This window comes from Phodopus roborovskii, unplaced genomic scaffold (genome assembly GCF_943737965.1).
Source record: "Phodopus roborovskii unplaced genomic scaffold, PHOROB, whole genome shotgun sequence".
Lineage (NCBI taxonomy): Eukaryota > Metazoa > Chordata > Mammalia > Rodentia > Cricetidae > Phodopus > Phodopus roborovskii.
The window spans coordinates 1,711,695-1,739,514 of record NW_026126517.1 but is presented as its reverse complement, the minus strand read 5'-3'; the positions used below and the strand labels follow the sequence as shown (position 1 = coordinate 1,739,514).

At 48.2% G+C, this 27,820-nt stretch overlaps 3 protein-coding genes across 4 annotated transcripts in view; 1 reads left to right on the top strand and 2 right to left on the bottom strand.

The window, feature by feature from the left end:
• Prkcsh (protein kinase C substrate 80K-H) overlaps window positions 1-27,820 on the bottom strand; it is a 283,668-nt gene that overhangs the window by 177,247 nt on the left and 78,601 nt on the right. The window lies entirely within an intron of this gene.
• On the top strand, window positions 512-5,355 carry Elof1 (elongation factor 1). Of its 2 annotated transcripts, none has more exons than XM_051196876.1 (4): window positions 512-673; window positions 4,132-4,266; window positions 4,418-4,488; window positions 4,735-5,355. In XM_051196876.1, exons 2-4 carry the CDS (start codon window positions 4,151-4,153, stop codon window positions 4,797-4,799), a joined length of 252 nt encoding a protein of 83 aa, XP_051052833.1. In that variant the 5' UTR covers window positions 512-673; window positions 4,132-4,150; the 3' UTR covers window positions 4,800-5,355. The 2 variants fall into 2 exon arrangements, with proteins under 2 accessions (XP_051052833.1, XP_051052834.1); XM_051196877.1 differs by lacking the exon at window positions 512-673 and adding an exon at window positions 1,590-1,667.
• On the bottom strand, window positions 9,325-20,403 carry Cnn1 (calponin 1). Its single transcript, XM_051196874.1, has 7 exons — window positions 20,230-20,403; window positions 18,406-18,527; window positions 17,255-17,321; window positions 15,505-15,642; window positions 15,229-15,339; window positions 10,140-10,286; window positions 9,325-10,049 (listed from the first exon to the last, which is right to left on the bottom strand). The coding sequence occupies exons 1-7, from the start codon at window positions 20,290-20,292 to the stop codon at window positions 9,804-9,806; spliced, it is 894 nt and encodes a 297-aa protein (XP_051052831.1). The 5' UTR covers window positions 20,293-20,403; the 3' UTR covers window positions 9,325-9,803.

Below are 27,820 nucleotides of genomic sequence, written 5' to 3'. Positions count from 1 at the left end.
GGATTTCCCTATGCCATCTTCATGTATTTGTATCACGTACTTTGACCATATTTATCCCCTTACCCCTCTCGTGCCCCTCACTCGGGCTGATCGCCTTCCTCTTCCCAATAGTCTTCTCTAGGGCTTGGATGTATGAGTGAGCATGGAGGGTGGGAAAACCCAGGTGCTCTTCCGGGAGCTGTAACTGGGCACAAATGAGAGGAATCCAGGAAGATGGTGGTCACAGGCGAGGATCTCAGCCAGGGGTACCACAGCAGGACACACAGACTCATGGCAAACCAATCACAACCCTACAGAACTGGCTGGAAATCAGTGGGAGCGCATGCGCGGTAACAGACGTCACACAGGCTCAGAAACAGGCAGTTGAAGGAGGCGGGGTCTAACGACACCGGTTTCGGAGTAGGCGGGAAACCAAAGCGATATTTCCGCTTCCGTCAGAGGCCGGAAGTTAGCGTCTCCCAGGTGAAGCGGCCTTGGCTGCGAGGCAGGGCAGGTACAGGTAGGTGCTGGGTCTCGCGGGCGGGCGTTGGGCCGGGCGGGACCGGGCGTTCTTGTCTAGATCACCCGCCCGGCGTGGAGCCGAGGCCGGGCATGGCTCTGAGGACTGCCGTGTGAGGAGCCTGACCACCGGACCCCTGCAGCTGGACAAGCGGGCGGCGCCCCCGAAGCCTGGGTGAGGCTGACGGCACCGCTTCCCGTCGCCCCGCTCGTCTCGGGACTACACGGCTCGTTCGCGGGCTGCGGTTTGCCGATGGGATCTGGGGCCACACATAGATCAGGAAACTCACTGATTCGTTCAACAAGTGGCTGTTAAGAGTTTGGGATATACCAGGTGCTGTGGATGCTGGGGATTGAGCAGTGGCCAAGTGAAATCCTTTCTAGGAGATGGATGGGCCGAGTTGTAGACGCTGGAGGATCTTGAAGAAGTTAAGGTGATCGTTAATTCGTTTGTTTTGGATGTTGTACGTGAGTGTACAGAGGATAGATTGCTGTAGTCGGTTCTCCTTTCACCGTTAAGGGTTCAGGGAATTGAGCTCAGGCTTGTCAGGCTTGGCAACCAGCATCTTTACCTGCTGAGCCATCTTGCTTGCCCTTTTTGAAAGTTTTAGAAATCTTTATGTGTATAATATGTCTGTGTATAGTGGTTAGTGAACAACTTACGGAGTACATTCTCTCTTTCCACCTTTATGTGGGTTCTGGGGACCAAATTTAGCTTGTCAGACTTGGCAGCAGTACCTGTACCAGCTGAGACAGGAGTGACCAAGGTGGCCCAAGGACCTGTGGAAGGTCTGTGATTCCGTCTTAGGTGGTTGCCAGGGCCAGACCTCGGAAACAGAAACAGACATAACTGTGTAGACAAGTGACAACAGCATGAGCTCAGGACCATTCTACACTTAATTGGTTTTTCGAGACAGGGTTTCTCTATAGCTTTGGAGGTTGCCCTGGAACTAGCTGTTGTAGACCAGGCTGGTCCTGAATTCACGGAGATCCGCCTGCCTCTGCCTCCCGAGTGCTGGGATCAAAGGCATGCTACACCACCCCCCAGCTCATTCTACACTTCTATAAGACAGAAGCAAGGTCTCAGAGAAGCATTCATTCTCCAGCCACACTGAAGAGAGGCAGTGAAGAGCTTGTGCATGGATCAGCCCTTTTAGCTTGAGCTAGAGGTGAGAGCTAGTGGCTGGCTGCTTTGCTTCCCTGACCTTCAGATTAAACTCTAATATCAGTCTCTGGACCTTTTATTATTCGTGGAACACCCTTCATCTGCCTCAGACCCAGTTAAGAGCCTGTCATCTATAACTACTTATTAATATAGACATTGTGAATATTTATTTGTTTTTATCTTATGTGTATGGGTGCTTGCCTGCATGTATGGCTGTCCACATGTGTGTAGTGGCCAGAGAAGGGAATCAGATTCCCCCCCGGAAACTGGAGTTAAAGGCAGTTGTGAGTCACCATGTGGGTGCTGGGAATTGAACTTGGGGCAGCCCCATTGTTTTGGATTTGTGAGACAGTTTGGTCTCCAGCTCAGGACATGGTCCTGTCTCAGCCTAACAAGTGCGAGGGTTGCATGTTAAACCAACATGCCTGGTTTGGTTTTGTTGCGTTGTACTGTATAGCTCCAGCTGGCTGAAAACATGGCAGTCCTCCTCCTTCTGCCTGTCTGGTGCTAGGATTTCAGTGCAGCTCACTGAAGCCCCCATTAACGGAATCTTTTTTGTTGTTGTTTTTGTTTTTCGAGCCTTTGGAGCCTGTTCTGGAACAGGCTGGTCTTGAACTCACAGAGATCCGCCTGTCTCTGCCTCCCAAGTGCTGGGATCAAAGGCGTGTGCCATCACCTGGCATTAACTGGATCTTGGGCGTGACAACCCCTAGAGCAGTGGTTCTCAACCTTCCTAATACTGCAACCCTTTAATACAGTTCCTCATGCTGTGGTGACCCCAACATAAAATTATTTTATTGCTACTTCGCAACTATAATTTTTCTATTGTTATGAATTGTAATGTAAATATCTGACCAGGGCACTGATGGAGGTAGAGGCAGGCGGATCTCTGTGAGTTTTAGGCCAATTTGGTCTGCAAAGCCAGTTCCAGGACAACTAGGGCTATTACACAGAGGAACCCAGTCTCAAAAAAAAAAATAAATAAATACACAAACACACACACAATGCAACCCTCAAACACAGGTTGAGAACCATTACCCTAGAGCCTCCTACACGCTAGACTACTACCGGCTGATTTCACCCAGTTTTCATGTTGCCAGGCAGTGGTGGGACACATCTTTAATCCCAGAACTCAGGAGGCAGAGCCAGGGTGATGGCAGATCTCTGAGTTACAGACAGCCAAGGCTATTCAGAGGAACCCGTGTATGTGTGTGTATATACAATGTTAATAGATTTTTAAATTTTACTGTCTTGTAAATGTAGATGTTTTTTGTCTGCACACATGTATCTGTGTACCTTTTTTTTTTTTTTTTTTTTTTTTAAGATGGGAACTTTGAACTTGTTGTTCAAGATAGCCTCCAGTTTTCAGTAATCCAATTGCAGTATAGGTTGGGCTACCACAGTAAGACCCAGTCTCCAACTTGCTATGAATACTCTACCCTCCTGCCTGAACCTCTTGGGTTCTGGAATTTCAGGCATGTGCCAATGTACTGGCCTTTTTCTTATTTTGTTTGTTTTGTTTTTTGAGGCAGGGTTTCTCTGTATTGCTTTTGAGGCTGTCCTGGAACTCGATCTGTAGACCAGGCTGGACTCAAACTCACAGAGAACTGCCTGTCTCTGCCTCCTGAGTGCTGGGACTAAAGACATGTGCCACCACTCTGCTTTAAGAAAAAGATTAAAAAAAAAAAAAAAAAAAAGCAAAAGACCCATAAAGATATCAATTATATGGGCCTTTCCTCACTGCCACCCCACTCCAATTCCCCTCCCCCAAAAAATCCTGCTGGGCATTGATTGCGCACGTCTTTAATCCCAGCACTCTGGAGGCAGAGGCAGGCGGATCTCAGTGACTTCAAGGCCAGCCTGGTCTGCAGAGAGTTCAGGTCTGTTACATAGAAAAATCTTGTTTGTGGGGGGCACAGGGAGGTGCTACTTGAGTCTTTATATTTGGGGTCAGGGTCTGTCCTCACCTTCCATATCGTTCTGTCCCAACTAACTAGCCAGCAAGCTCCCAAACCTCCATCCCCACATCCAAGTGCCAGGTTTACAGATCTGAGCCACTGTGCCTGGCTTTTGTGTAGCTTCCCAGAATTGGACTCAGGCGTGGTTGACACTTTTGCCCACTAAGCCATTTTCTTGCCCTTGACTTCATCTTGAGTCACTCTTTGGAGTCAGCTCCTCCTTCCCTTCACAGAATTGGGCACTATATTGAGTATCCTCCCTGTCCCTGTTTTTTCTTAAGCCACTGTCCACCCCTGCCTTCCCCTGAGCACAGAGATGTTAAGTGACCTACGTAGAGTTACACAGTATGTTGTGTAAGATCAGGAGCCTGGGCTCCTCAGGTAGAAGCCTGGATGTCACAGTTACATCTTCCTTTCTCCATGGGCTACTGCTGGTTGCCTCAAGCCTGCTTCCAGAGGATGGAGGTAGAGAGTGGCCTGCTTCTAATCCCTCCTCCGCCCGCCCCACAGGTTTCATTCCCCTTTAGCCATGGGACGAAGGAAGTCTAAACGGAAGCCACCCCCCAAGAAGAAGATGACAGGCACCCTGGAGACCCAGTTCACTTGCCCCTTCTGCAACCATGAGAAGTCTTGTGATGTGAAAATGTAAGTGGGTAGTTAGGTGAGCCAGCCGATATGTGTGGACATCCAAGCCTATGTCTCCTGCGTTGCTCACCCTGGGCCTTCCTGCTGTTAGAGCTCCCCCCAAGGTTCAAGGCTTGTTTCTCATGCACCCTTCCATCTTGTCCTATTGCAGGGACCGAGCTCGAAACACGGGAGTTATCTCCTGTACCGTGTGCCTAGAGGAATTCCAGACACCCATCACATGTATCCTTGGAAAGTCATCTGACTTGAGGGCTGTCCTTGCCTGCTTAGGGCCTGGTGACCAAAGACAAAGAACTGTCAGTCACTCCTGCTACCCTAGTCCTGTGGCCAGATATGGAACCACTGGTACCAAGGGGAGTAGACATTGTCTGCTGGCTTAACACTGAGTGACAAGACACAGGGCAGGGGTCCAGTTGATCCCATCATAGCATAAATGTTCCAGAAATCATCCTTGACTTTGTGTTGCAGATCTGTCAGAACCGGTGGATGTGTACAGCGACTGGATAGATGCCTGTGAGGCAGCTAATCAGTAGCAATATCAAGGACCTGCCCCTCAGCAGTCCCCGACCTGGGTACCAATCCAGAGACATTCCAGGGCTCCAGGGTGTAGGTCCAGGGCTGTGGCAGCCCTCCCTCTGTGTATAGAGTGGATGTGAGTGAGTAGATGTGTGTGTGGGGCTGCAGATGTGGCTGTAACAGTGGCCCTGACTGCTTGTAGGTAGGGTGGAGGTGAGGGGTTACTGGGTCTCACCATGCTGCCCAGGGTGGCCCCAAATGACTCTGAAAACCTCCGAGTTGCTCCCTTCTTCAGCCACCAACCCCTGCCCCCAAGTTTTAGGTTCCTGTCTCCTCTGATGACCATTTTCCTGACATCCCTGGCAAAGAATATCTGTGGACCTTCCGGTCTCCTCGGCCACCTCACCAGCACATGGGCCTTGGGGACCCTGCACTTTCTGTGCTTCCCACCGCCTTGTGCTTGTGGCCTGGGAGTCAAGGGCCCTTGCTGGGCTTTGCCTGGGGACCCATTTTCCTCCGTTTGCTTTTGTAGAAAAGGTAGGGGCTGGTTCAGGGACAGCTGTCACTCACAAGCCTGTCAATAAAGCAGCCAGTGCAGATCCGTGGCTCTGTGCTTTCTTGGGTTATGAGGCCTAAGTGCCAAGAGGGAAACTGGGATTCAGAAGAGACCTTAGTGACTCTATGATGTATGGTTTGGTCATTTTTCAAACTATTTTTTCTATTTTCTCTGTTGTGAGGGCAGGGTTAGTAGTGATTAGGGGCGGGGTATCATATACCAGGTTGGCTTTGAACTTGCTATGAATCTGAGAGTGGCCTTGAATTTCTGATCCTTTGCCTGCCACCACCCCCGTTTGTCTCCTTGGTGCTGGGATTATAGGACTGCACTACCACACCTAGTCATTTGGTCCTGAGGCCCAAACCCAGGGCTTTCTGGCCTCATGCTCAAAGATCTGCTTGCCTCTGCCCCGAGTGCTAGGATTAAAGGTGTATGCCACCCACCCAACCAATGGTAGTGTAGCCCAGGATCATCTCAAATTCATCCTTCTGCTTCAGCCTGTTCAGTGAATTACAGGAGTAGAACACCACTTAAAACATTTGGTCCGACGGTGGCGCACACCTTTAATCCCAGTACAGCAGAGGCAGGCAGATCTCTGAGTTCAAGGCCAGCCAGGTATACACAGAGAAACCCTCTCTCAAAAACACAAACAAATAATAACAGCTGAGTACACAGTAGACTAAGACATCTGGCTTTATGTTTGCAGCAACCAGAGTGAAAACCAGAGACAGCTGGGGAGATAGATAGTTCAGTCAGTAAAGTCCTTGCTACACAAACGTGAGGACCTCGGCTTGATCCCCAGAACCCAGATGAAAGACAGGCATGACTGTACACTTGAACTCCCAGTGCTGAGGAGCCAGAACAAGCAGATTCCTGGGGCTTGCCACCAGACAGCCTGGCCAGTTAGAGAGACTGTCTCAAAAAGCATGACTAGACTGGGCACGGTGGTACTCACTTTCAAAGATTAGTTTTTTATTCTAAGTACATGTGGGTGGGTGTGTCTGTCTGTGGCATGGTGCATGTGAGTGAGGGCCCCCAAAGAGGCAGAGGCGTTGGTTCTCCAGGAGCTGAAAATTAGAGGGTTCTCAGTCACCTGGTGTGAGTGCTAAGAACAGCACTCAGATCCTGCAAGAACATCAAGCCATGTCTTAACATTCAGGAGGGAGAGGTGGAAGAGCTCTGAGTTCTGGGCCAGCCAAGGTCTCAAAAACTAAACAACAACCAAAAACTGTCCCAATCCCCAGGACTCCTTAGTGGGGCAGAGAAGTGACTCCTGAGGTTGTCCTCCAACCTCCACACCACACACCGCACACATACAGTATCACAGTTGTTCTAAAGAAAACAGAACTGGCTGTGTAAGCCTGACAGTTTAAGTTCTGTTCTCATGCCCCGCCCCCACATACACGGTGGGAAGAGAGCACTAACGCCTGTTGCCCTCTGACCACACACCTGCCCTGTGGCACCTGTGCACTAAATACATAGTTAAGGCTTCTTTTTTTTACACTTTTGTGGGTTTTTTGAGACAGGATTTCTCAGTGTAACAGCTTTGGCTGTCCTGGAACACTCTCTGTAAAGCAGGCTGGCCTTGAACAGAAATCTGCCAGCCTCTGTCTCCTGAGTGCTGGGATTAAAGGTGTCTGTCACCTGGCTTTGCTACACCTTTTTTTTTTTTGTTTGTTTTGTTTTGTTTTGTTTTTTGTTTTGTTTTGTTTTGTTTGTTTTTCTATATTGCTTTGGAGCCTATCCTGGAACTCGCTCTGTAGACCAGGCTGGCCTGGAACTGAGATCCACCTGCCTCTGCCTCCCGAGTGCTGGGACTAAAGGTGTGAGCCACAATACCCAGCTTTTTTGTACACATTTTTAAGAAAGATTTTATGTGTATGAGCATTTTGCAGTGCTGAGGAGACCAAAAGAGACTATTGGGTCCCCTAGAACTGGAATTAGATAGTTGGGTGCTAGGACCCAAAAACCCAGATCTCCGAATAGCAGTGAGTACCCTTAACTGCTGAGCCAATTCTCCAGCCCTGAGTTTTATTCTTCATCAGTGTGCCCCTGGAGATCAGAAAAGGGTGTTGGACCCCATGGAGTTAGAATTAATAGTTCTGAGCTGTTTGATATGGGTGCTGGGAGCTGAACATGGATCATCTAGAGGCCAAAATAGAGAAGGTGGATAGCAATTGAGGAATACCACCTGAGGGTAACCTCTGGCCAGCCTTTGCCATGCTTGTATATGCACATGAGCACAGACTTCTAGACAGGTGACCCAAAGGAGGTGACACTCAAAGGTTGGCACCTACATTGGATCTCTTGCTGGGTGCTGGCAGCCACCCTGTGAAGCTACACAACTCCAGACTCAGAGACAAGCAGACCTGAGAGAGGAGGCTGGCGCCCAGCTTCTGCAGCCTTACATACACACAGGGACTTGAACCTGGTGGGAAGCTTGGCTTCACATCCACCATTTTAATTCCTTGTATGTCTAGGTTCTGGACTGAGGGCTCAGCTGGGTGCTTTGGGCCACTGGGAAAATGTAATGGTCACAGAGGGGACATTTTCTAAGGGTGGGGAGGACTCTGGAAGGCTTGAGACAGTGACAGGTTGGACACTGAGCGGGCACCATGTCCCTTTAGAGGTTCTCAGGTGACAAGAGGCCTGAACCAAGTAGCTTGGACTCAACACCTCAACTTGGCCTCATGAACCTGGACGGCAAGCTATGGTTTAGAGCTCCTCCATGACAAGAGACTTACAGAAACCTCAGAAGACGGCTGCCAGTAAAGTTCTTGACCTGAGTTCAGGTACCTAGCACCATGCAAAAGCCATGCCTAGCCCCTGCACTAAGGTAGTAGAGACAGGCAGATCTCTGGAGTCTGGCCAGCCGGCCAGCCTCATAGCATCAGTGAACCCTGGATTCAGGGAGAACCTTGCTTCCAAAAATAAAGTGAAGGCTCACCAAGGATGACAGGCCATCAGCCTCTGCCCCCATGCTCACCGTGCATATGCCCACACGAACAGTTGTGTATACCACACAAAAGAAACTGCCAGTACTGGGCATGGTGGCAGCCCAGTCCCTTTAGTCCCAGCCACTCGAGAGGCAAAAGCAGGCAGCCTTGTGTACAGAGTGAGTTCAGGACACAGAGAAACCCTGTCTCTGTAGAAAGATAGGAACTGGTAGAGCCCTGCTGGATGAGCAGGAAGCAGAGCAGATGAACATGAAAGGAAGACAATGAGCTGACCCACAAGTGGTGGCTGCTAGGCTGAAGCAAGGTAATGTCAGAGTCCTGCCTAGATTTTCAGGGTCATAGGCAGGCCTGGCACTCACTTGGGTTTTTGTTGTTTTTTTTTTAAGACATTTATTTGTGTAGATGGATGTGTGCATGCTGTGGTAAGAGGTAGAGCACAATTTAACGGGAGTTGGTTCTTTCTTTCCATCATGAAGGACCTAGGGATTACACCTTTACCAGTTGAGACATCTCACCAGCCCATGGGGTTCAGTTTTAAGAAGGTAGACCGCTGAGCACCAAGGCAGGCATATAGAGAGCCACGTCCCGAGGTTAACTGTTTTGACATGACAAACCATTAGCCTGGCCCTGTAATACCAGTCCATGCCACTTGCATACAATCTGGCGACCCCCTCCCAGGACTCTCCCACATTATTTAAAGTGTATGTGGCATCTGAGAGGTGCCTGCCCTGTATAGTGGTGTTAAAGCCTGTAGGTATATCTAATTATTAAATTACATTTTTATTTAGGAAAGGGTATGTGTATCATGTGGCTTGTGTATGGGGCTCAGAGGATGTTGCAGGAACCGATTCTCTTCCACCATGTGGGTCTCAAGGACTGAACTGAGGTCATCCACTTGGTGTCACGTGCCTTTACCAGCTCTGAGCCCTCACTGGCCCCAGTGTGTGTGTCTTGTAGTTCCCGTATGTAAGGGAGATTGACTGAAGCTATCTAAGCAACACTCCTCAACAGCTGGCTCTGAGACTCAGGTAGATGTCACAGCCATTTATTGTGCTCCAGTGAAATAGAAAAAGAAAGTGCTTGAGTAACAAATGCCGCTGTCACATCCACAAACGCCAGTCGCTGCAAAACCAAACTGTGTGTGTCCACTGCATTTTGGGCATGCATTCTGCTCCTGCTGTGGGAATGGGGCAGGGGTCAGGCCAAGCCTGGGTTCCAGGGGCTTCGCTTGGAGGGTTTCTGGTTCTGGGAGGTACTCACTTGTGAGAGGGTAAAAGGGGGCAACTGAAATACCTTTGGGTGCGGTTGGGGACACCCAGTTCTGTGTTGGGCCCTGCAAGAGCTACAGGGATGAGGGGCCCCCTTCTTCCCACTGCTCCCCTTGGCCTGATCTCCCCAAACTGTAACCCTATAGAGAGGTGCCAGGGGGCTGGGGGACGCCATGCAGGAAATGGGGTTGGCTGGGCCAGCTAGGTCCAGCCAAGAGCAGCAGCCAGCCCCCTGGGGCCCTATGCAGAGTTATAGTAGTTGTGTGGGTGGTGATTGTGGGTGGGCTCGCCCAGCTCTGGGTATTCCGGATTCAGGCAATATTTGGGATCGTACACCTGGCGGGGCAGCCCATACACTGTCATGCCTCTCTGCGAGGCCCCCTTGTTGCTGCCCATCTGCAAGCTGACATTGAGTGTGTCACAGTGTTCCATGCCCAGTCCTGGCTCAAAGATCTGTCGCTTGGTACCCGGTGCAGTCATGCCAGCCTAAGGAGGGAACAGTGGTCAAGCCAAAGGGATAGCAGCCCCACTCCCCAGCCCCATTTCACCAGGTGTCCTACTGACAACCACACGAACCTGGCTGGCACCCTTGTTGGTGCCCATTTGCAGGCTGATGGTGGCCTGGTCCAGGGGCTGATCTGTCCCCAGTTTGGGGTCATAGAGGTGACGCCGAGTACCATAAGCTGTCATGCCCTGCTGACTGGCAAACTTGTTGGTGCCCATCTAGGAGAGAGAGTAATTAATAAGGATTACAGAGTGTCCCTGTATCCCAAGAGAAGTTGAATGTCAGAGCAGGAGGCCTGAAACACTCAGAGTGGGCACATTGCATGACCAGACTCTTAGGGCCAAGGCATGGCCCCCTCTTGTCACCTGCAACCCTGGCTGAAGGAAATTACAGCCATTGTCCTCCCAAGAGGGCTGCAAGTTTAAGGCCAGGGCTTGAGAGACAGAGTGCTTGCTGGGTAGAGAGAGGTTATTGCCTGATGACCTGGGTTGACCTATGGCATCCACATAATGTAAGGAAAGAACCTGAGAAGGCACAGACAGGTGATAGAGTTTGACGCCAGTATGGTCTACATAGTGGGTTCCAGGCCAGCCACAGATTCACAGTGAGATCTTGTCTCAAACAATAAAATAAATGAACAGAGAAAAGGAGGTAGATTCAAACTGGGACTGCTAGCACAGGTCTGTTGTCCTAGCTACTTGACTAGGAGGCTGAGGAAGGAGAATGGAGTTAAAGGCCTGCCTTGTGTACAGTAGGGCAAATGGGCTACCAGCCTGAGCAACTTAGTAAGACTGTCAGGATCAAAACTGTATTTGGGAGGTGGAGGCAGGAGGATGGGAGGAGAAACTCAAGAGGCTAGCTTTGGTTGAATAGTGAAGCCAGGGCTAACGGGTTATAGGAGACCCTATCTGAAGTACTTGCCTTCTAAGCACAAGGACCTGAGTTCAGTGACTAGCATCACCTAATGCACCTAATGAAGCTGACCATAGTGGTATGTGCCTATAATCCCAGTGCTGAGGAGGCAGATCTCTGTGAGTTCAAGACCAGTGTAGTCTACAAAGTGAGTTCCATGACAGCCATGCTGTTACGCAGAGAAACCATGTCTTGAAAAACCAAAAGAAGGAAGAAGAGAAGGAGGAGGAGGAAAAAGGAATCCTGGTGCTTGAGATGGCTCAGTGGTTAAGAGTACTGGTTACTCTTCCAGAGGACCTAGGTTCTATTCCCAGCAACTACATAGTGATTCAAAATCATCTGTAACTACATTGTTAAGGATCTGATGCCCTCTTCTGGCCTTCACTGGTACCAGGCACATGTATGGTGCACAAACATACATGCAGGCAAAACACCCATACACATAAAATAATAAATATGAATCTGTGGTGTCTGGTCAGCTGGGGCTTAAGAATCAGCTTTGATTCTTAATCAGGGGGCTGGAGAGATGATATAGTGGTTAATTGCGCTTATGTTCTTGCAGACCACCCAGCACCCATACAATGGCCCACAGGCATCCCGTGTCCTCTTACCTCCTCAGGCGCTGCACACACATGGTCCATAGACATACATAGTAATAAAATATGTATGCACATAAAATAATTCAAAAAGAAAATGGAGAGGAGGAGAACCAGCACCATTGAAGCCACTGAAGTGAACCTTTGCTTTATTGGGACAGTTGATCAACTGATGGTGGTTTGTGGAGGCTGAGAAATCAGCTGATATTAAGCAGTACCAGCGTCACTGAGGTGAAATCTGAGAGTATTTCTGGGGACAGAGAAGCTGTCCCCAGAAAGGCGAAGGCTTAATCTGGCAGTTGAATCTGGTAATGTGTAGTAGTTTCCCTGGTAATACTGTTTTGTTTTGTTTTGTTTTGTTTTTTAATAAAGTTGCAAGATCAAAGGGGTCCTGAAGAGCATCTGAGGCTTAGCACTGAGAGGCCACTGGTTAAGGTACAGCCTCAGCTGCAGTGGAAGTCTAGGACTGAAGGGGGTCATGGACAGACACTGAGGATTTGTACCATGAGTTAGGGTCAGAGTCCCAGAAGAGAGGTCAGGAGGCCATTGGTGACGGTGCACCTTGGTTGTAGTGGTGACCTCTGGTATATTGAAGATGCCAAGACTGAGATAATCACTAAGGACAGTAGGTGTGGTGTAGGCCCTCCCTGGGCCTGTGAGACAAACTTGTGTTACAGGTGGCAGAGCCAGAGAAATAGAGCTGCCCAAGCCCTTTAGAGCCAGAAGATCATGAGTCCCAAATGTCAGACATCGAGCTACAAGATTTGGAACTATACTATACTAATGGATTTCAGTGTTGTATAAGTATAATTGTTTTATGCCTTTATTCTTTGCTTTTGGAAAAAGAAAATATTTCCTTTAAAAAAATTTACAGAAGCCCACGTTAAGAAACTTTGGAGGACTGGAGAGATGGCTCAGTGGTTAAGAGCCCTGACTGCTCTTCTAGAGGACCTGCATTCAATTTCCAGCACCCACATGGCAGCTCACAATTGTCTCTAACTCCAAGATCTGGCATCCTCACACAGACACACATGTAGGCAAAACACCAGTGTACATAAAATAAGAACTTTTTTAAAAAGAGGGTTTGTATATTTCAAAGAGACTCTGAACTTTTAAAATGTTTGCATTTTTTAAAGACTGGGATGATGGGAGGTGTCATTCTGTACATATGTTTCTCTTATTGGTTAATGAATAAAGTACTGTTGGCAAATAGGAAAGCAAGACAGGTGGGACTAGGTGACAAGGAGGATTCTGGGAGATGTAGGAGATTCAAGATGTGGGGACTTTTCTCAGTTGGACTCTGTTTTGCTACAGACAAGCAGAGATTTGCGTGGCTCCTTTAAGGGAGGTTTCTTGACTCATCATAAGTGGCAAAAAACGCATGGCTTTTAAGAAGCGCTGCTAACAATTCAGTGGTGTGTATGAGAGAAAGTAGCTGGGGCATTGGTGGCACACGCCTTTAATTCCAGCACTCGGGAGGCAGAGTCAAACAGATCTCTGTGATTTCAAAGTAAACCTGGTGTACGGAGTGAATTCCAGGACAGATAAAAGTTACACAGAGAAACCCTGTCTCAAAAAATGAAAAAATAGAAGTAAAAGAAATAAAGTAATAAAAAGGCCACATGAAAATGGAAAATATCCACAGAGAATATGGATACTATATGCTATTGTGTTGTCTTTGAATTGCTCAATTGCTAAGAAAGGAATAACAATTGCTACAATACACTTGATTATCAATGCTGCTGAATTAATCAAATTTATATATTTTAAAAATACTCTGACTCCAAAATTTAACTCTAATGACATGTTACTGGGGAAAAGGATTTCTATTTTTGTTTCCACAGAAAATGAAATGCTGTGGATTCCTTCTAGACTAACATGGTTTGATCAAGAAAGACCCCCTGAAACAATGTTCCAGGTGATCCAATATTCAAAACAGCTGGGACAAGTCAGCCTTGCAGACCACTGCAACCAGGATTTCTGTGTCTTCTTAGGATCCCCAAGACAGAGTGCCCTCTAACAGGAAGCAGTTTGGAAAGAATGACACCCAAATTCCCAAATACTGTCTATAAATGTTTGTTTTCATTTATATGGGATTGGTTATAAATGGTTAATGACCAAACCAATCTCTTTTAAGAAATGAATACTTTGTTTTGGAATGGATTTTCATTTACTGATACAAATTTAAGGTCAATTATGTGACACGTAAATTTCTCCTCTTGTTTAGGTATTGTGTTTATATAGCTCATTTTAAAATGTAATGTATACTTAAGTACAGATTATAGATAGTTACCTATAATAGTCAAAACTTACATAGCACACTGGGGCATTTAAAGTTGCAGTTTGGTATTGTGATATTAACATGAGATTTTGGGTATAACAAGGTGGTGGGTCAGTAAAAGAAAGCTTTGGGAATAAACAGGAAAGGGTGAGGTTTAACAGTGATGTGTTTGTGAGTCAAGTTAATAAGGGGTCAGCTGTGCTGCTTAGTTTTTGTTAACTTGACACAAACTAGAGTCACCTGGGAAAAGGGAACTTGAGTTAAGGAGTTGTCTCCATCAGATTGGTTCATGGGCATGACTATGGGGCATTTTCTAGATTAATGATTGGTATGAGAAGACACAACAGTCCAGTGTGGGTAGTGACATCCCTAGGCAGGTGGCCCTGAGTTGTATAAAAAAAAAAAAATGAGCAAGACATGGAAAGCAAGTCAATAAGCAGTGTTTCTCCATGGTGTCTGTTCCAGTTCCTTCCTACAGGTTCCTACTTGAATTCCTGCTCTAACTTCTCTCCATGATGTACTATGATGTGGAAATGCAAGACAAATAAACTCCTTCCTTCTACAAGTTAGGTTAGTGTTTTCTCATAGCATCAAAGTACAAACTAAGAAATCCAGTGAGAGACCCTGTGTCAGAGCAAGGTGTCCTGGCATGGTGGGGCACACCTTTAATCCCAGCGTTTAGGAAACAGAGCCAAGTGGATCTCTGAGAGTTCAAGGCCAGCCTTGTCTACAGAGTGGGTTTCAGGACAGCCAGGACTACAAAGAGAGACCCTGTCTCAAAACAAACCAAGGTGGATGGCTCCTGAGAAATGGCAATAGTGGCTGACCTCTGACCTCGATGTGCACAAATGAAAAATACAAGAGGGCTTTGATATAACTAAGGTACAGTGCTTGCCTAGCACACATGAGGCCTAGACTCAGTCCCCAACACTGAAGGGAAAAAGTAGTGTACTACCCTCTGAAAACCTTAGTGTCTCTATCTGTATAAAGGGGCTCATGGTAAAGAGCACTGACTGCTCTTTCAGAGGACTTGGGTTTTGTTCCCAGCATCCACATGGTCTCTTACAACCATCTATAACTCCAGATCCAGGGGATCCAATGCCCTCTCTTCTGGCAGTATGCACACATAGTTCATAGGCATACATGCAGGCAAAACATTCATACACAAAGATAGATAAAGTAAAATATTTTAAGAGTCTGTTAAAAAACAGGAACTACTTAGGATTATAAGCAAAGGGAAGAAGTTAGTAAATAGAAAACACTGATGGTGTTCCCAGCCAGTCCATACAAATATTCTGACCCCCAGATCCTCCAGGTTCTGGGCTGCCTTGCCCTCAGCCCAGAGGAGCCCATATGATGAAGGGGCCATACCTGCAGCCCAATGATGTTCCGGCCTTCTCTCAGCTTCTCAGGTTCAAATCTCCGCTCTTGTTTCTCTGCATACTTGACCCCCACATTGACCTTGTTTCCTTTTGTCTTGGCCTGCAAGAAACAAAAGGGACATGAACTGGTAGGCCTCATTTCCCCTCAGACACCAACACTTGCCTACATTTTTGGTGAGGCTTAGTGGCCTAAGTGTCCCTGTGGTCATCTGACCTGAGACCAGCCCCAGCCCCTGACCCATGCCCACTCTTCCCATACACTCACCATGCTGGCCAGAGCCAAGAGAGTAGACTGAACCTGTGTATGGTTGGTGTTCTCAAACAGGTCATTGGCCTCAAAGATGTCATGGGGTTTCACCCCATACTTGGTAATGGCTTTAATGAAATTACCTATGTTCTCCAGCTGTAAGGGAAGAAGCCAGGTCAGGGATGGGAGGGTGGAGGGCTGAGGGGCTGGTGGGTAAGGGATGAATGAAACTCCTATAACTCCAGCTCCAAGGAATCCAGGGATCCAATGCCTGGCCTCTGTGGCCACTTGCCCACACAGTATACACACATATACACACACACACCCTAATAAATAAACAAAAGAAATCATTTAAAAAAAAATAAACAAGGGGCTAGAGAGATAACTCAATGGTTAAGAGCACTGGCTGTTCTTCCAGAGGTCCTGAATGCCATTCTCAGCAACCACAGGTGGCTCATGACCATCTGTAATGAGATCTGGCGCCCTCTTCTGGCCTGTAGTCATACATGCTGGCAGAACAGTGTATACATAATTAAAATAAATCTTAAAAGAAGAGTTGCTGGGCGTTGGTGGTACACTCCTTTAGTCCCAGCATTAGGGAGGCAGAGGCAGGCAGATCTCTGTGAGTCTACAGAGTTAGTTTGAGGACAGGCTCCAAAGCAATACAGAGAAACCCTGTCTCAAAAAAATATTTAAAAATTAAAGTGTTAAAAAAAAATTAAACAAGCTAATGACCTGCTATCCCAACCTCTCAGGAGGGCCTGTCTGAGCAACTTAATGAGACATTGTCTCAAAAAAGAGCCAGGGATGTTTTTGGTAAGACAAAACAAAGACAAAAAATTTTTCTGTATAAGTATCAGGACCTGAGTTTGTATCTCCAGAAACCAAGCAAAAGTCAGACATATGGTATGAATGTCTGTAATCCTAGGACTCCTATAGGAGAGATGGGAAGTGGAGACAGCTAGCCTGGTGTACCCTGTGGAAAACAACAAAGAGATGGAGATCCTGTCTCAAGGTAGAAGGAAAGGACCAACACCAGAGTTGCCGTCTGTGAGGGGAGCCTCTGACAAAGCCAATAATAGAAGCCCATGGTTAGGCTTGGTTCTAACCTAGAGCCTCTGCCTAGAATCCCCCAGTGAAGGGCTGGGGTGTGACTCAGGGGTAGAGCCCCTGCCCAGAATCCCCCAGTGAAGGGCTGGGGTGTGGCTCAGGGGTAGAGCCCCTGCCCAGAATCCCCCAGTGAAGGGCTGGGGTGTGACTCAGGGGTAGAGCCCCTGCCCAGAATCCCCCAGTGAGTGGATGGGGTGTGGCTCAGGGGTAGAGCCCCTGCCCAGAATCCCCCAGTGAGGGGATGGGGTGTGGCTCAGGGGTAGAGCCCCTGCCCAGAATCCCCCAGTGAGGGGATGGGGTGTGGCTCAGGGGTAGAGCCCCTGCCTAGAATCCCCCAGTGAGGGGCTGAGGGTGTGGCTGAGGGATAAAGCCCCTGCCTAGAATCCCCCAGTGAGGGGATGGGGTGTGGCTCAGGGGTAGAGCCCCTGCCTAGAATCCCCCAGTGAGGGGCTGAGGGTGTGGCTGAGGGATAAAGCCCCTGCCTAGAATCCCCCAGTGAGGGGATGGGGTGTGGCTCAGGGGTACAGCCCCTGCCAGGAGTCCCCCAGTGAGGGGATGGGGTTTGACTAGGCAGTAGAGCTCAGGCCTAGCAAACTTAGTGGGTTCAATCCTCATTACTAACATAGAAAACAAAATAGTAACCTGTGTCTGAACTTACCTGGTGCCAGTTTTGGGTTGATTCATTTACCTTCTTCACAGAACCTGGCTGGAGCTTGTTAATGAATCTAACAAAGAGAAGGGGGAGGAGAGTGAGTCCAGACAAGGTAACTAGGTAACAGCTGGAGGGGATACAACCTACTACATGCTATGGTGGCTGTAGGACAGCCGATTCCAAATTACCAGCCAGCAAATCCTTGAGTCAGGCTGAATGTTCTGGCTTTCCTATGTTCAAATGTCAGTTTTCCTTGTTTTCATTTGTATGTGTGTACATGCGCATGAGTATCCATGCATGTGTCATGCCATGTGTGTAGAAGTCAGTGAACAGCTTTCAGGAGTCTGTTCTCTCCTTCCAACATGTGGGTCGTGTTTTGAACTCAGGTCATCAGTCCTGGTGACAAGTACCTTTACCCACTGAGCCAATCATCTTTGTTCATGGTACTTTCTTCCTTCTGGCATGAATGTGATTATCTATCTGGCTGATTACTTGGTTGCCTTTTCTTTTCTTGGTGATGATATTGCTGGGTGTGGAACCAGTGCGATTTCTCCCTCTTGGCTCCACATGGAGCCGGGTTCACTGCCCACACACCTGATAAGGAGCTCTCTAAATGCTCACTAATGAACGGAAACTGAGTGACTGTGGTCACTTGGATGAAGAACTGAGGCTGGAACTCAGCCAGCCTTGCTTATGCATACGTTCTGCACTGAACTGTACCTCAGCCTGTGCCGGGGGTCCCAGGCATGTGCCAAGCCATGGTGGGCTGCTCCTGTGAGGTTTTTCATTTTCTCCAGTGATGAGGGCAGTGGGAAGCCAGGATCTGCATAAACTGTAACACCACCATAACACCACTAAAACTGGCGATAAACAGCCACTGTTGGCCACTGGGATCCATAAACAGGCCTACCCTGTAGCATGTGCTAGCTAAGTAAAGGCCTGGTAACACCTCAGGGCTTTGGGTACTGTCTTAAACCTGACTTGGTCATCTCTGCCTGTGAAATGGGCACAAGTGAGTCTTTGCAGCCTTTCAAGGAATGTAGGTGGCATCATGTATCAGGGTCTAACTCCAGTTCCAGGTTTGGGATCATCAGGTGATGCTGAGGGCCAATATGGAGCGGTCGGGGTACTGGCTGCACCCTAAGAATCTCACTCACTCGCAAAGAATGATCCCATCTTTGAGGCCGTCCATGAAGTTGTTCCCGATGCGCCGACCTGTAACCCCCTCAATCCACTCTCTCAGCTCCTGCTCCCGCTGATGGTCATATTTCTGGGCCAGCTGAGGTAGAGACAGGAGAATGAGGGGCAGGTGATGAGGAAGCAGGCAAGAGAGAGTAGCTTTGGCCTTCTGGAACCCATCTCAGCCCCGATAGGCCCAATCTCCTACTTCATCCATCCCAACTAAGGCAATCCTGTCTTAGTGTCCACAGAAGGGGGGCAGGACTAGGGGGAGGCGAAGGGCCAGGATTGAGGTGGCACCTGCCCAGGGGGCCATTCCGGGCATTCTGAGGTTTGGCACCAACGAATAGACAAGAGGGGGATGGAGAGCCAGATCCTTGAAGCTGGGGGGAAGGGGGCGGCGCTTGGCTCCTTGGTTTCCCCTCCAAGCCAAACTTGGGACTTAGCTTCCCCTGACCCAGCACCCCCTCTCCACTCTCCATTCGGAAGAGGAGATGCCTTAAACTGGGGGCAGGGACGAACCTTAAGAAGGAGCCCCTGGATGCTGGTTTGCTGGGAATGCTGCTTTTACAGTATCTCAGCGTAGCCCCAGGGCACCACACATAGAATCCCTGGTTAGAAACGGGGGTTATCTTGTTCCCCTCCTAACCCTGCCTGAATGTGTTTCTTAAGTCTGTTCTCAGCCCCACTTTGCCCCTCTCGTTGTCCCCCAGCTCTGTGCCAATCCTGTCCAGCCAGCTCTTGGCTTAGTCTCTGATCCTGTCTTCCCGGGTTGGGGGTGGGATTCGGCTCCCTTCTCCACCTCTTAGCTCTCCCTCCTGGCTCGCCCTCCAACCTGTCTGCAAGACCCGCTTCACAATCTTTCAGCAATCCTGCATGCTGGCCTCCCAGAGCCTAGTGGTAGTGAGATGGGGGGGGGGGGGGATGCCTCACTTTTGCTGAATGGGGAGAGGAGGGATGCACCCCCTTACCTGGCCCCAGCCCTGCCTCCCCCCTCCTCACCAGCCCGGCTTTATAAAGCAAACCGGCCCTTATATAGCGCGGGCCCAGGCTGCCCAAGGCCGCCTTATAAGGCGCGGCGGCTCTTCTGCGACTCAGGGCCGGCGCTGGGGGGAGGGGGCGGCGCTGCCATCAGTCTCTGGCGGAGCACCCGCCCCCCCCCCCACGCTTCCCCAACTCGAGCCCCTAGGATACCCCAACCTGATCCAGATCCCAATCCCTACTCATCGCTCCCCTCAACTCCTGCTGTGGGACCCTGGAAAGAAAGAGCCTCAGTGTTCCCTTCTGTCAAATGGGACTACCTCACCTACTCTGTGCAGTTCCCTCCCCGGGGAAACCCATCTATCCTGGTGTGGAGAGGGTTCAGCTCTGCACTTGCCTTACCCGGCGCCCTAGCTCCTTGCTGCTCCTTTCTAAGCCTCAGTTTACCCATCCATGACAGGAAGGTGTGTTCTCTCAATGTCCTGAAGCTGTACAAACTGCAGAGTTGATTTTTTTTTTTTTTTTTTTTGAAGGTAAGGGGTCCCTTCCCCCCGACATCCCTCCCAGGAACAAGAAGACTGACCAAGGACTCTAAGCAGGTGGGAAATCTTTGCAGCACTCTAATCACCTCTATTTATGGATAGTGGGGTTCCCTCACTTCACCCCTCAAGCAACTGAGGGCCCTGGGATGTTCCAAGGACAGAAAAACAGCGTCTGCTCCCTATCTTCCTGTCTCTTCTCAGGTCTCAAGTCACCTGACACAGGTAGAAGGGAGTTCAGGGTCTGTCAGGGGCCAGGCTAGGCAGCCCCTCCAGCCTTACCTTGTTCTTGACCTCAGCAGACAGGCCATAGGCAGGACCTCGGTTAAAATGTGCAGAAGACATGCTGGCCAGGGGGTCTGGCACGCAGAGGTGCTGGTGACAGTGACAAGGACAAGCAGCTGAGCCTGCGTCTGTACCCTCTTCCCTCCTCACACGTTTTTGAAGCTCCAGAGGCCAGCCCCAGGCTCTTCCAAGCCTGTCCCATTGGCCACAGGGGCTTGCCAAGGGGCGTGGCACCACACACACACACACACACACACACACACACACACACACACTTTGGCCACGCCCACCTCGTGATGTCAGGGCCTTGGTATTGGGCTGATTGTGTCATTGTTTCCACCTAGGGGGCTGCTTGCCATATTCTGGAGTGGGGTTTGCTCATACAGCCAACCCTCCCCATGCCAACTGTCTAATCCCATCTCTGAATCTCCTTAGCTCAAAGGTCACTGGTCTCTGTCCCTTTTCAATACCAGGACAGGACTGTGTCCACTGTCTGTCCGGTACCATACCCCCATCCCATCCAGTAGTTCAGCAAGACAATTTGACTGATCTCCACACATTACCCCTGGACACATAGCCTTCTCCCTAGGTCTCTATTGCCATATCTGTAGAAAGGCTAATGATAGGGCTTGCCTCATGAGGGTGTTGTAAAGATCAGGGGAAAAAGTCACCTCCAGGGTGCCCAGTGCAGTGCCTGGCACAAGGAAGAACCTCAGTCAAGCTCTGCTTCTGCTAAGAATCTGGTACCCTGTTCTGTTCTCTCCAGCCCCTCATGAGGACTTAGGGCACCAAAAAGCCTCGTTCTAAGCAGGTGTGATGGCCCACACCTAAGAACCTAAGGCAGAGGAATTCCTGAGAGTGTGAGGCCAGCCTGGGCTACATAGTGGCTTCCAGCACAGCCTGGGCTATAGAGTAAGACCCCCATATCTCTCCCACATATGAGTTAGTTTGTGGCCTGATGGCCTGATGGGTGAAGATGTTTGATGAACAGAATTTGAACCCCAGGATTCACATAGTGGAATGAGAGAACAAAATCCTATAAATTATCCTCTGACCTCTATTGTGTACAAACACACACACACACACACACACACACACACACACGCACACACGCACACACGCACACATGCACACACACACACTGTAATGGAAAATGTTAGAAGGGGGAGTCTGGAAGACAAAGATCTGTTAGTAGAATGCTTGCCTAGCATGTACAAAATCCTGGGTTCAATCCCCAGGACCACATAAACCAAGGCTGGTAATGCATGTGTGTAATTCCAGCACCCAGGAGGTAGACACAGGATGTTCAGAAGTACAAGGTCATCCTTGGCCACATACTGAGCTCAGCAACAGCCTGGGTAACTTGAAAAACAAAACAAAACAAACAAACAAAACAAAGGTCAAAGATCCTGAACCTGCTCCCATTATCTATCTATTGGTCACCTGAGCCACCAAGATCTATGTTAGCTGGTCTTGGGCCATGAGCACTTCCCTGTCCCTATCCAGTTCAGGCTGGTCTGGTTGGACACCTGTAAGAACCCTTGTCTAGGACAGCTCTCATCTAAACTGTGGGGTTGGATGCCCCACCTGCATCACATCAAAGGTGGGGTAGTGACACTTGGATGACATCAATCTCTGTGTATTAATGATACTTTAAGGACCTAACAGAGCCTGGAGGTCCTTGCCTTTAATCTCAGCACTCAGGAGGCAGAGGCAGGTGGATCAGAAGAAATTCTAGGCCAGCCAAAGCTCATAGCAGACCCTGTCTTAAAATAACTAATAATAATAATTAATAATAATAATTTTATTTGAGATGGGGCTGGGGCACACCTCAGGGGCAAATCCTTTACCCATCATGAAAGACGTTAGTATAATTGCCAGCATCACAAGAGGAAAGCACAGGCTGAAAATGATTCTAATTACTATGCAGAACAATGAATGGGAGATCTAACACTATGGCCTAGCAGGTAGAGGCACTGGCCACCAAGCCTGACAACCTCAGTTAATTTCTGGGACTTCCATGATGGAAGGAGAAATCTTAAAGCTCCTCTCTGTCCTCCACATGCAAGCTGGGATACATGTATATAACCACAAGCGCACACACACACTAGATGGAATACAAATGTTTATTGTAACATTTTTGGGAGGTGAGTGAGACAAAGTCTCTTGTGGCCCAGGCTAGTATCAAATTTGAAATGTAGCTGAGGATGACCTTGAACTCCTGATTCTCCTTCCTTTACTCACAACCACACCCAGGCACATTATCATACATTCTCCCACCACTATCCTCCCTGTCCCTGCTCTTTATATTTGGTTTCCTTCTTCTTCCCAAATGGTCCCATTTCTGCTTTCATGTCATATATATTACGAAACAAACAGTCAAACTTCTCAGGCTGGAGAGATGGCTCAATGGCTAAGAGCACATACAGTTATCGAAGAGGACCTGAATTCAATTGCAGCTCCCTCCCATAGCTGGTGGTCCACAGCCTCCTGTAACTCCAGCTCCAGGGTATCTGATGCCCTGCCCCGGCCTGCATACACAGACACAGAAAAAAAAATTGTTTTTGTTTGAGACAAGGTCTCACTACACACACAGGCTGGAATTGAACTTGGAATTTGCCTCCCTCCACCTCCTATGTAGCTGGAGTTAAAAGAATGCATTGCCCCGACTGACTTTGCCAACAGTTCTCCTGTCAAGCCCTATCCAAAGTGTGGCCATATAACCCACTCAATACTCACGGCACCCTACACCCTACGGTACATGTTGTCATTATGAACACTTTACAGTGGAGAAGCAGCAACACAGGCAGGGGTGTGGGGTCCCCCATTAGGACTATGTCACAGGAGAATTTAAACTCAGCCTCTGTCCCTAATCCTGTGAGGTCCAAACACTGATGGTTGGAGCCCTGCCCTGAGCACTGTGGCTTTAACAGCATCCCAAGCCTTTATGGGGTGCCAGTTGCCAGCATCTGCTCCCCTTTTTTTGGGACAGGCTTTGCAATGTAACCCAGGCTGGCATCCTGAGAGCTGGTGTGGCAGGCATGCACCAACAGGCCTAGTTTTTTCTTAATTTGACAAACAGAAATCGTACAGGCATTGTCAAATGGACCTAGAGAATGGAGGGGGTGGACACCCAGATTGTCCCCATTTGACAATCTAGTGACACATACCTGCAGTCCCATCATTTGGGAGGTACAAGTGGAAAATCAAGGGTTCGAGATCAGGGGTTGGAGGGGAGGGGCTGCAGAGATGGCTCAGCAGTTAAGAGCACTGGCTGCTTTTCCAAAGGACCCAGGTTCAATTCCCAGCCTCCACATGGCAGATTATAGCTATGTAACTCAAGCTCCAGTGTATCTAACTCCCTCACACGGACATACAGGTCAAATACATTAGAGAGGGGGGGGGCAGAGAGAGGGGGGAGAATAATGTTAAAATACGATAAAAAGAGAGAGGACAAGAAAAATAAAGGGAAATGATTGGGCATAGGGGCATGGGGGCGCACAACTTTAATCTCAGCACTCAGGAGGCAGAGTGGGGTGGGTCTCTGAGTTTGAGGCCAGCCAGAGCTACATAGGGAAACCCTGGCCATGAGGAAGAAGAGAGAGGGGAGGGAGAAAGAGAGAGACGACAGAGACACAAAGATAGAGAACCAGTGGGCTAAGAAATACATCAAATTGCATCAGATAGTAACCCATGCCTCACAACACTCTCTAAGGAGGGTCCTAAAGGATTAACAGAAATGTAGTCAGTTGTCCCTGTCACACAGCCTGAAGGCAGGAGAGTGGATTTGAATTAATTCGTAGCCAGAAGCCACAAGGGGGCAGCGATCGCACACTATGACTATGGTGCCCCTTGGCGGTCAGGGCACTGGTCGCTGGAGTGGGGGGAGCCGCTGACGTCAGCGCTGACTCATTCCGGGGCTCCTGGTCCGCCGCCGCTGCTTGGCCATTTATAGACTCCCCGCAGGCTCTGAAGTCAGAGCGCTGGCACGGCGGCGGGGGCCTGGGTACCACAGGGGCGGTTCTCTGTGGGCCTGCGTTGTTATCCTGATCCTGGAGCTCATCGCTGGTCCCATCCCTGTCCCTAACCACCCAAGCACAGGCCTGCACTGTGCCTCAGTTCCCCATTTCCAGGAAGCGTGGGATCGTTCAAAGAACAGATTTTGCTGATACACAGCTGTGACGCCAGCACTCAGGAGGTGGAGGCAGAACCATCGGGAGTTCAAAGTCAGCATTGGTTACACAGTAAGTCATTCCAGGATAGCCTGGGCTACATGAGAGCTTGCCTCAAAAAAAAAAAAAAAAAAAAAAAAAAAAAAAAAAATTCTGAGACAGTCTCTTATAGCCCAGACTGGGTTTCAACTTTTTATGTGACTGAGGATGATCTTGAACTTCTGATCCTCCTGCAGCTATCTCCTGAGTACTGGGATTACACATCTGCCAGTATTTTATTTTTTTTAAATACTTTATTTAACTTTATTGTATGTATGTTGGTATGAAGGTGTCACATCCCCTAATCTGGAGTTACAGTCATGAGCTACCACGTGGGTACTAGGAGTTGAACCTGGATCCTCTAGAAGAGCAATCAGTGCTCTTCATCGTTTAGCTATCTCTCCAGCCCCTATTTTTTGTTGTTTTGTTTTTCGAGATAGGGTTTTTCTGTATTGCTCTGGAGCCTGTCCTGGAACTAGTTCTGTAGATCAGACTGGCCTCAAACTCACAGAGATCTACCTGCCTCTGCCTCCCGAGTGCTGGGACTAAAGGCGTGTGCCACCAACACCCGGCTCACTTTTTTTTTTAAATTACATTTATTTTATATAATGTACAAACTCATATGTGTGTGTGTGTATAAGCCAAGAAACAACTTATGGGAGTCAGTTCTCTCCTATTATGAGGCCTAGGGTAGGGGATTAAACACAGATCATCAGGATTGCTTGCTGGCATTTAATTTTTATTTATATTTATTTTTTTGAGACGGGATCTCGTGTAGCTCAGGCTGGTTTTGAACTCTCTGTGTAGCCAAGCCATCATACCCAGATGTTTTTTGTAAGATAGGTGACTATCAGACTGACAAAAGTCACAGAGAATCTGACAAGCAACATGGAGGGGACTATGTGATGCTGTTGATGGGAGTGAACAATTTTCTCTTCAGCTTCAGACCCAGGGTGTCTTCTTTCTGAGTCGTCTCAAGAAGTCCAAGTGAAGGTGTGAAGAGTGACAAGTGTATGCAGGGACATTTACTGCTGCGGCCATGTCCTCCTATGGATCCATCAACTGGGAACACGGGAGACAAGCATGGGGCCAGAGGAGGCAAACTCCGCTGCAGCCAAGTGGAGGTGGCTCAGTCAGTGGTAAATGCCAATCTCTTTTGCTCTCTTTGGAGGTATGTTGGTGTGGATGGGAATGCCCCCTTAGGCGCACACACTGTATGCTTGTTCCCAGTTGGAACTGTTTGGGAAGGATTAAGGATTGTGGCCTCATTGGAGGAGGGAATGTCACTGGAGGTAGGCTTTGCAGTTTCAAAGGTCCCTGTAGATCAATAAATAAATCAATAAATAACAAACTCAAACCTTTTTTTTTTAAAGAACTTAATATGTAACTAAGGATAAAATTAAGCTTTTGGCCCTTAGGCCTTACTCTTCTGAGTGACGGCACTACAGATAAGCACCACACATGACTTTGGACACCTTTCTGCCCCTTAATTTCCTTCTGCAATGGGCATAGGAATAGTTCTTAGGTTTGCTTGTTTTAAACTTTTTAATATTTAATTAATTTGTTTATTATTTATTTATATGTGTCTTGGCTGCTACCTAATTAAGCCATCCTACCTACAACAGTAGCCAGGTTCACTGAGACTCCATGTTATGGGAATACTATGGAGAGCAATAAAAGAAGACACCAGAGACCCTCCTCTGGCCTCCCACACACATATGGGGGAACATACACACACCCACACATATACCACACACATATATAAAACGGTAATTTTCATTTTGGGTTTTGTTTGTTTTTTGAGACATGATTTCTCTGTGTAGCTCTAGCTGTCTCAAGACTTTTTCTATAGACCAGGCTGGAGACGAATTACAGAGTTCTCTTATGAACTTATTCCCAGCTGCTTATGTTAACATTTTTTAAAGTTATATTAACATTTTAAAAAATCGTTCATGTATGTATGTTCACATGTGTTTGTATGTGCACATGAGTGTGTGTATATGTCTGCAGGTATTCATGGGTGTTGGAACCCCTGGAGCTGGAGTTGTAACTACCGGTGGTTGTGAGCTGCCACATGGGTCCTGGGAACTGAACTCACACTCTGCAACAGCAGCAAGTACTCCTAACTCCAGCCCCTAATGTTGATTGTTATAAAAATAAATTAACTTTTTGGTTTGGTTAGTTAGTTGAGACTCTCATTATGTAGTCCAGACAGGCCTTAAACTCACAAGCCTCCTGGCTTAAAGTCCTAACTCTAGGGATTACAGGTGTGTACCACCATGGCCAGCCCAGAAAAACTTCTCCATCTGACGAGCTATAGGCTTCATGAAGATTAAGTTTGGGAGATGTTTGCTTTTTTTCTTTTTCTTCCACTTGTGTTCTTTGTCTAGGTCAGGAGACCACACCAAGACCCCTGCATTTAGTCTCACACCTCTTTAGATTCTCCAGTAGTAGTTGTCCCTCAGTCATGAGCCTGACTCCTATGCCGACCCTCAGCAGTGATTTTGAATTTAGATGGTCTCATAATTTGGCCCTGATTCAACAGAAGCTTTTCCGGAAGGATACCAGAAAGGTGACAGTGTGCCTTCTGTGTGCATCACACCCAGAGCATGTGACATCACTGTGACTCACGGCTGGTGATGTACTATGGTCCTCTGGCTGCCAGGATGTCTGCCAACACTCTACTATTTTCCTAGGGTTATTCCAAGGACTGCAAGATACACTTATACTATACCACATACAAATGACTCAGGACACAGGACTTGCTGAAAGCATTTACTGAAATCAACTACTCGGGCTTATCCCCTGGCCTTCTTCTTGTTTGTTCTTAAAGTTTTTATTACATTTACTTGTGCGTGTGCACCCAAGCACAAGCCAGGACACACACGGGGGTCTGTTATCCCTTTTCACTATGTGGGTTCCAATAATCAGACTCAGGCCTTGGGGCTTGGTTGCAAATGACATTACGTGAGCCACATGGCCACATCACTGAATCACTGATCTGGAACTTTTTTTTTTAATGGTGGTAATGAGAACTAAGAGACCTATGTTTGCTAGGTAAGCACTCTACCACTGAACTACATCTTAAGCCCTGTGGTACTTTTTCATTTAAAGCCTTTACTCATTTCAAAATTTTATGTGTATGAGTGCTGTGCCTTCATTAAAGTATAGCATGGTTATTCAGTGCCAGCAAGAGCAAGTTTAGTTCCCAGCACCCAGTGTGGCAGGCAGCTCACACCACCTTTAACTCGTTTCAGGTCTGATGCCCTCTTCTGGCTTTTGCTGGCACTGCACACAAGTGCACTTAACCACACACAGACACATATACAAACATATACAAATGGGTAGCACAGGCCTTTAATCAGAGCACTCCGGAG

What these genes read in the sequence shown, in the direction of transcription:
- Elof1 (XM_051196876.1), top strand. Translation starts at nt 4,151, where the DNA reads ATGGGACGAAGGAAGTCTAAACGGAAGCCACCCCCCAAGAAGAAGATG. An exon ending in AAGTCTTGTGATGTGAAAAT is followed by an intron (nt 4,267 to 4,417) that starts GTAAGTGGGTAG and finishes GTCCTATTGCAG; the next exon opens with GGACCGAGCTCGAAACACGG. An exon ending in ATTCCAGACACCCATCACAT is followed by an intron (nt 4,489 to 4,734) that starts GTATCCTTGGAA and finishes TTTGTGTTGCAG; the next exon opens with ATCTGTCAGAACCGGTGGAT.
- Cnn1 (XM_051196874.1), bottom strand. Translation starts at nt 20,292, where the DNA reads ATGTCTTCTGCACATTTTAACCGAGGTCCTGCCTATGGCCTGTCTGCT. An exon ending in CAACCCAAAACTGGCACCAG is followed by an intron (nt 15,643 to 17,254) that starts GTAAGTTCAGAC and finishes CTTCCCTTACAG; the next exon opens with CTGGAGAACATAGGTAATTT. An exon ending in GGAACATCATTGGGCTGCAG is followed by an intron (nt 10,287 to 15,228) that starts GTATGGCCCCTT and finishes TCTCTCTCCTAG; the next exon opens with ATGGGCACCAACAAGTTTGC.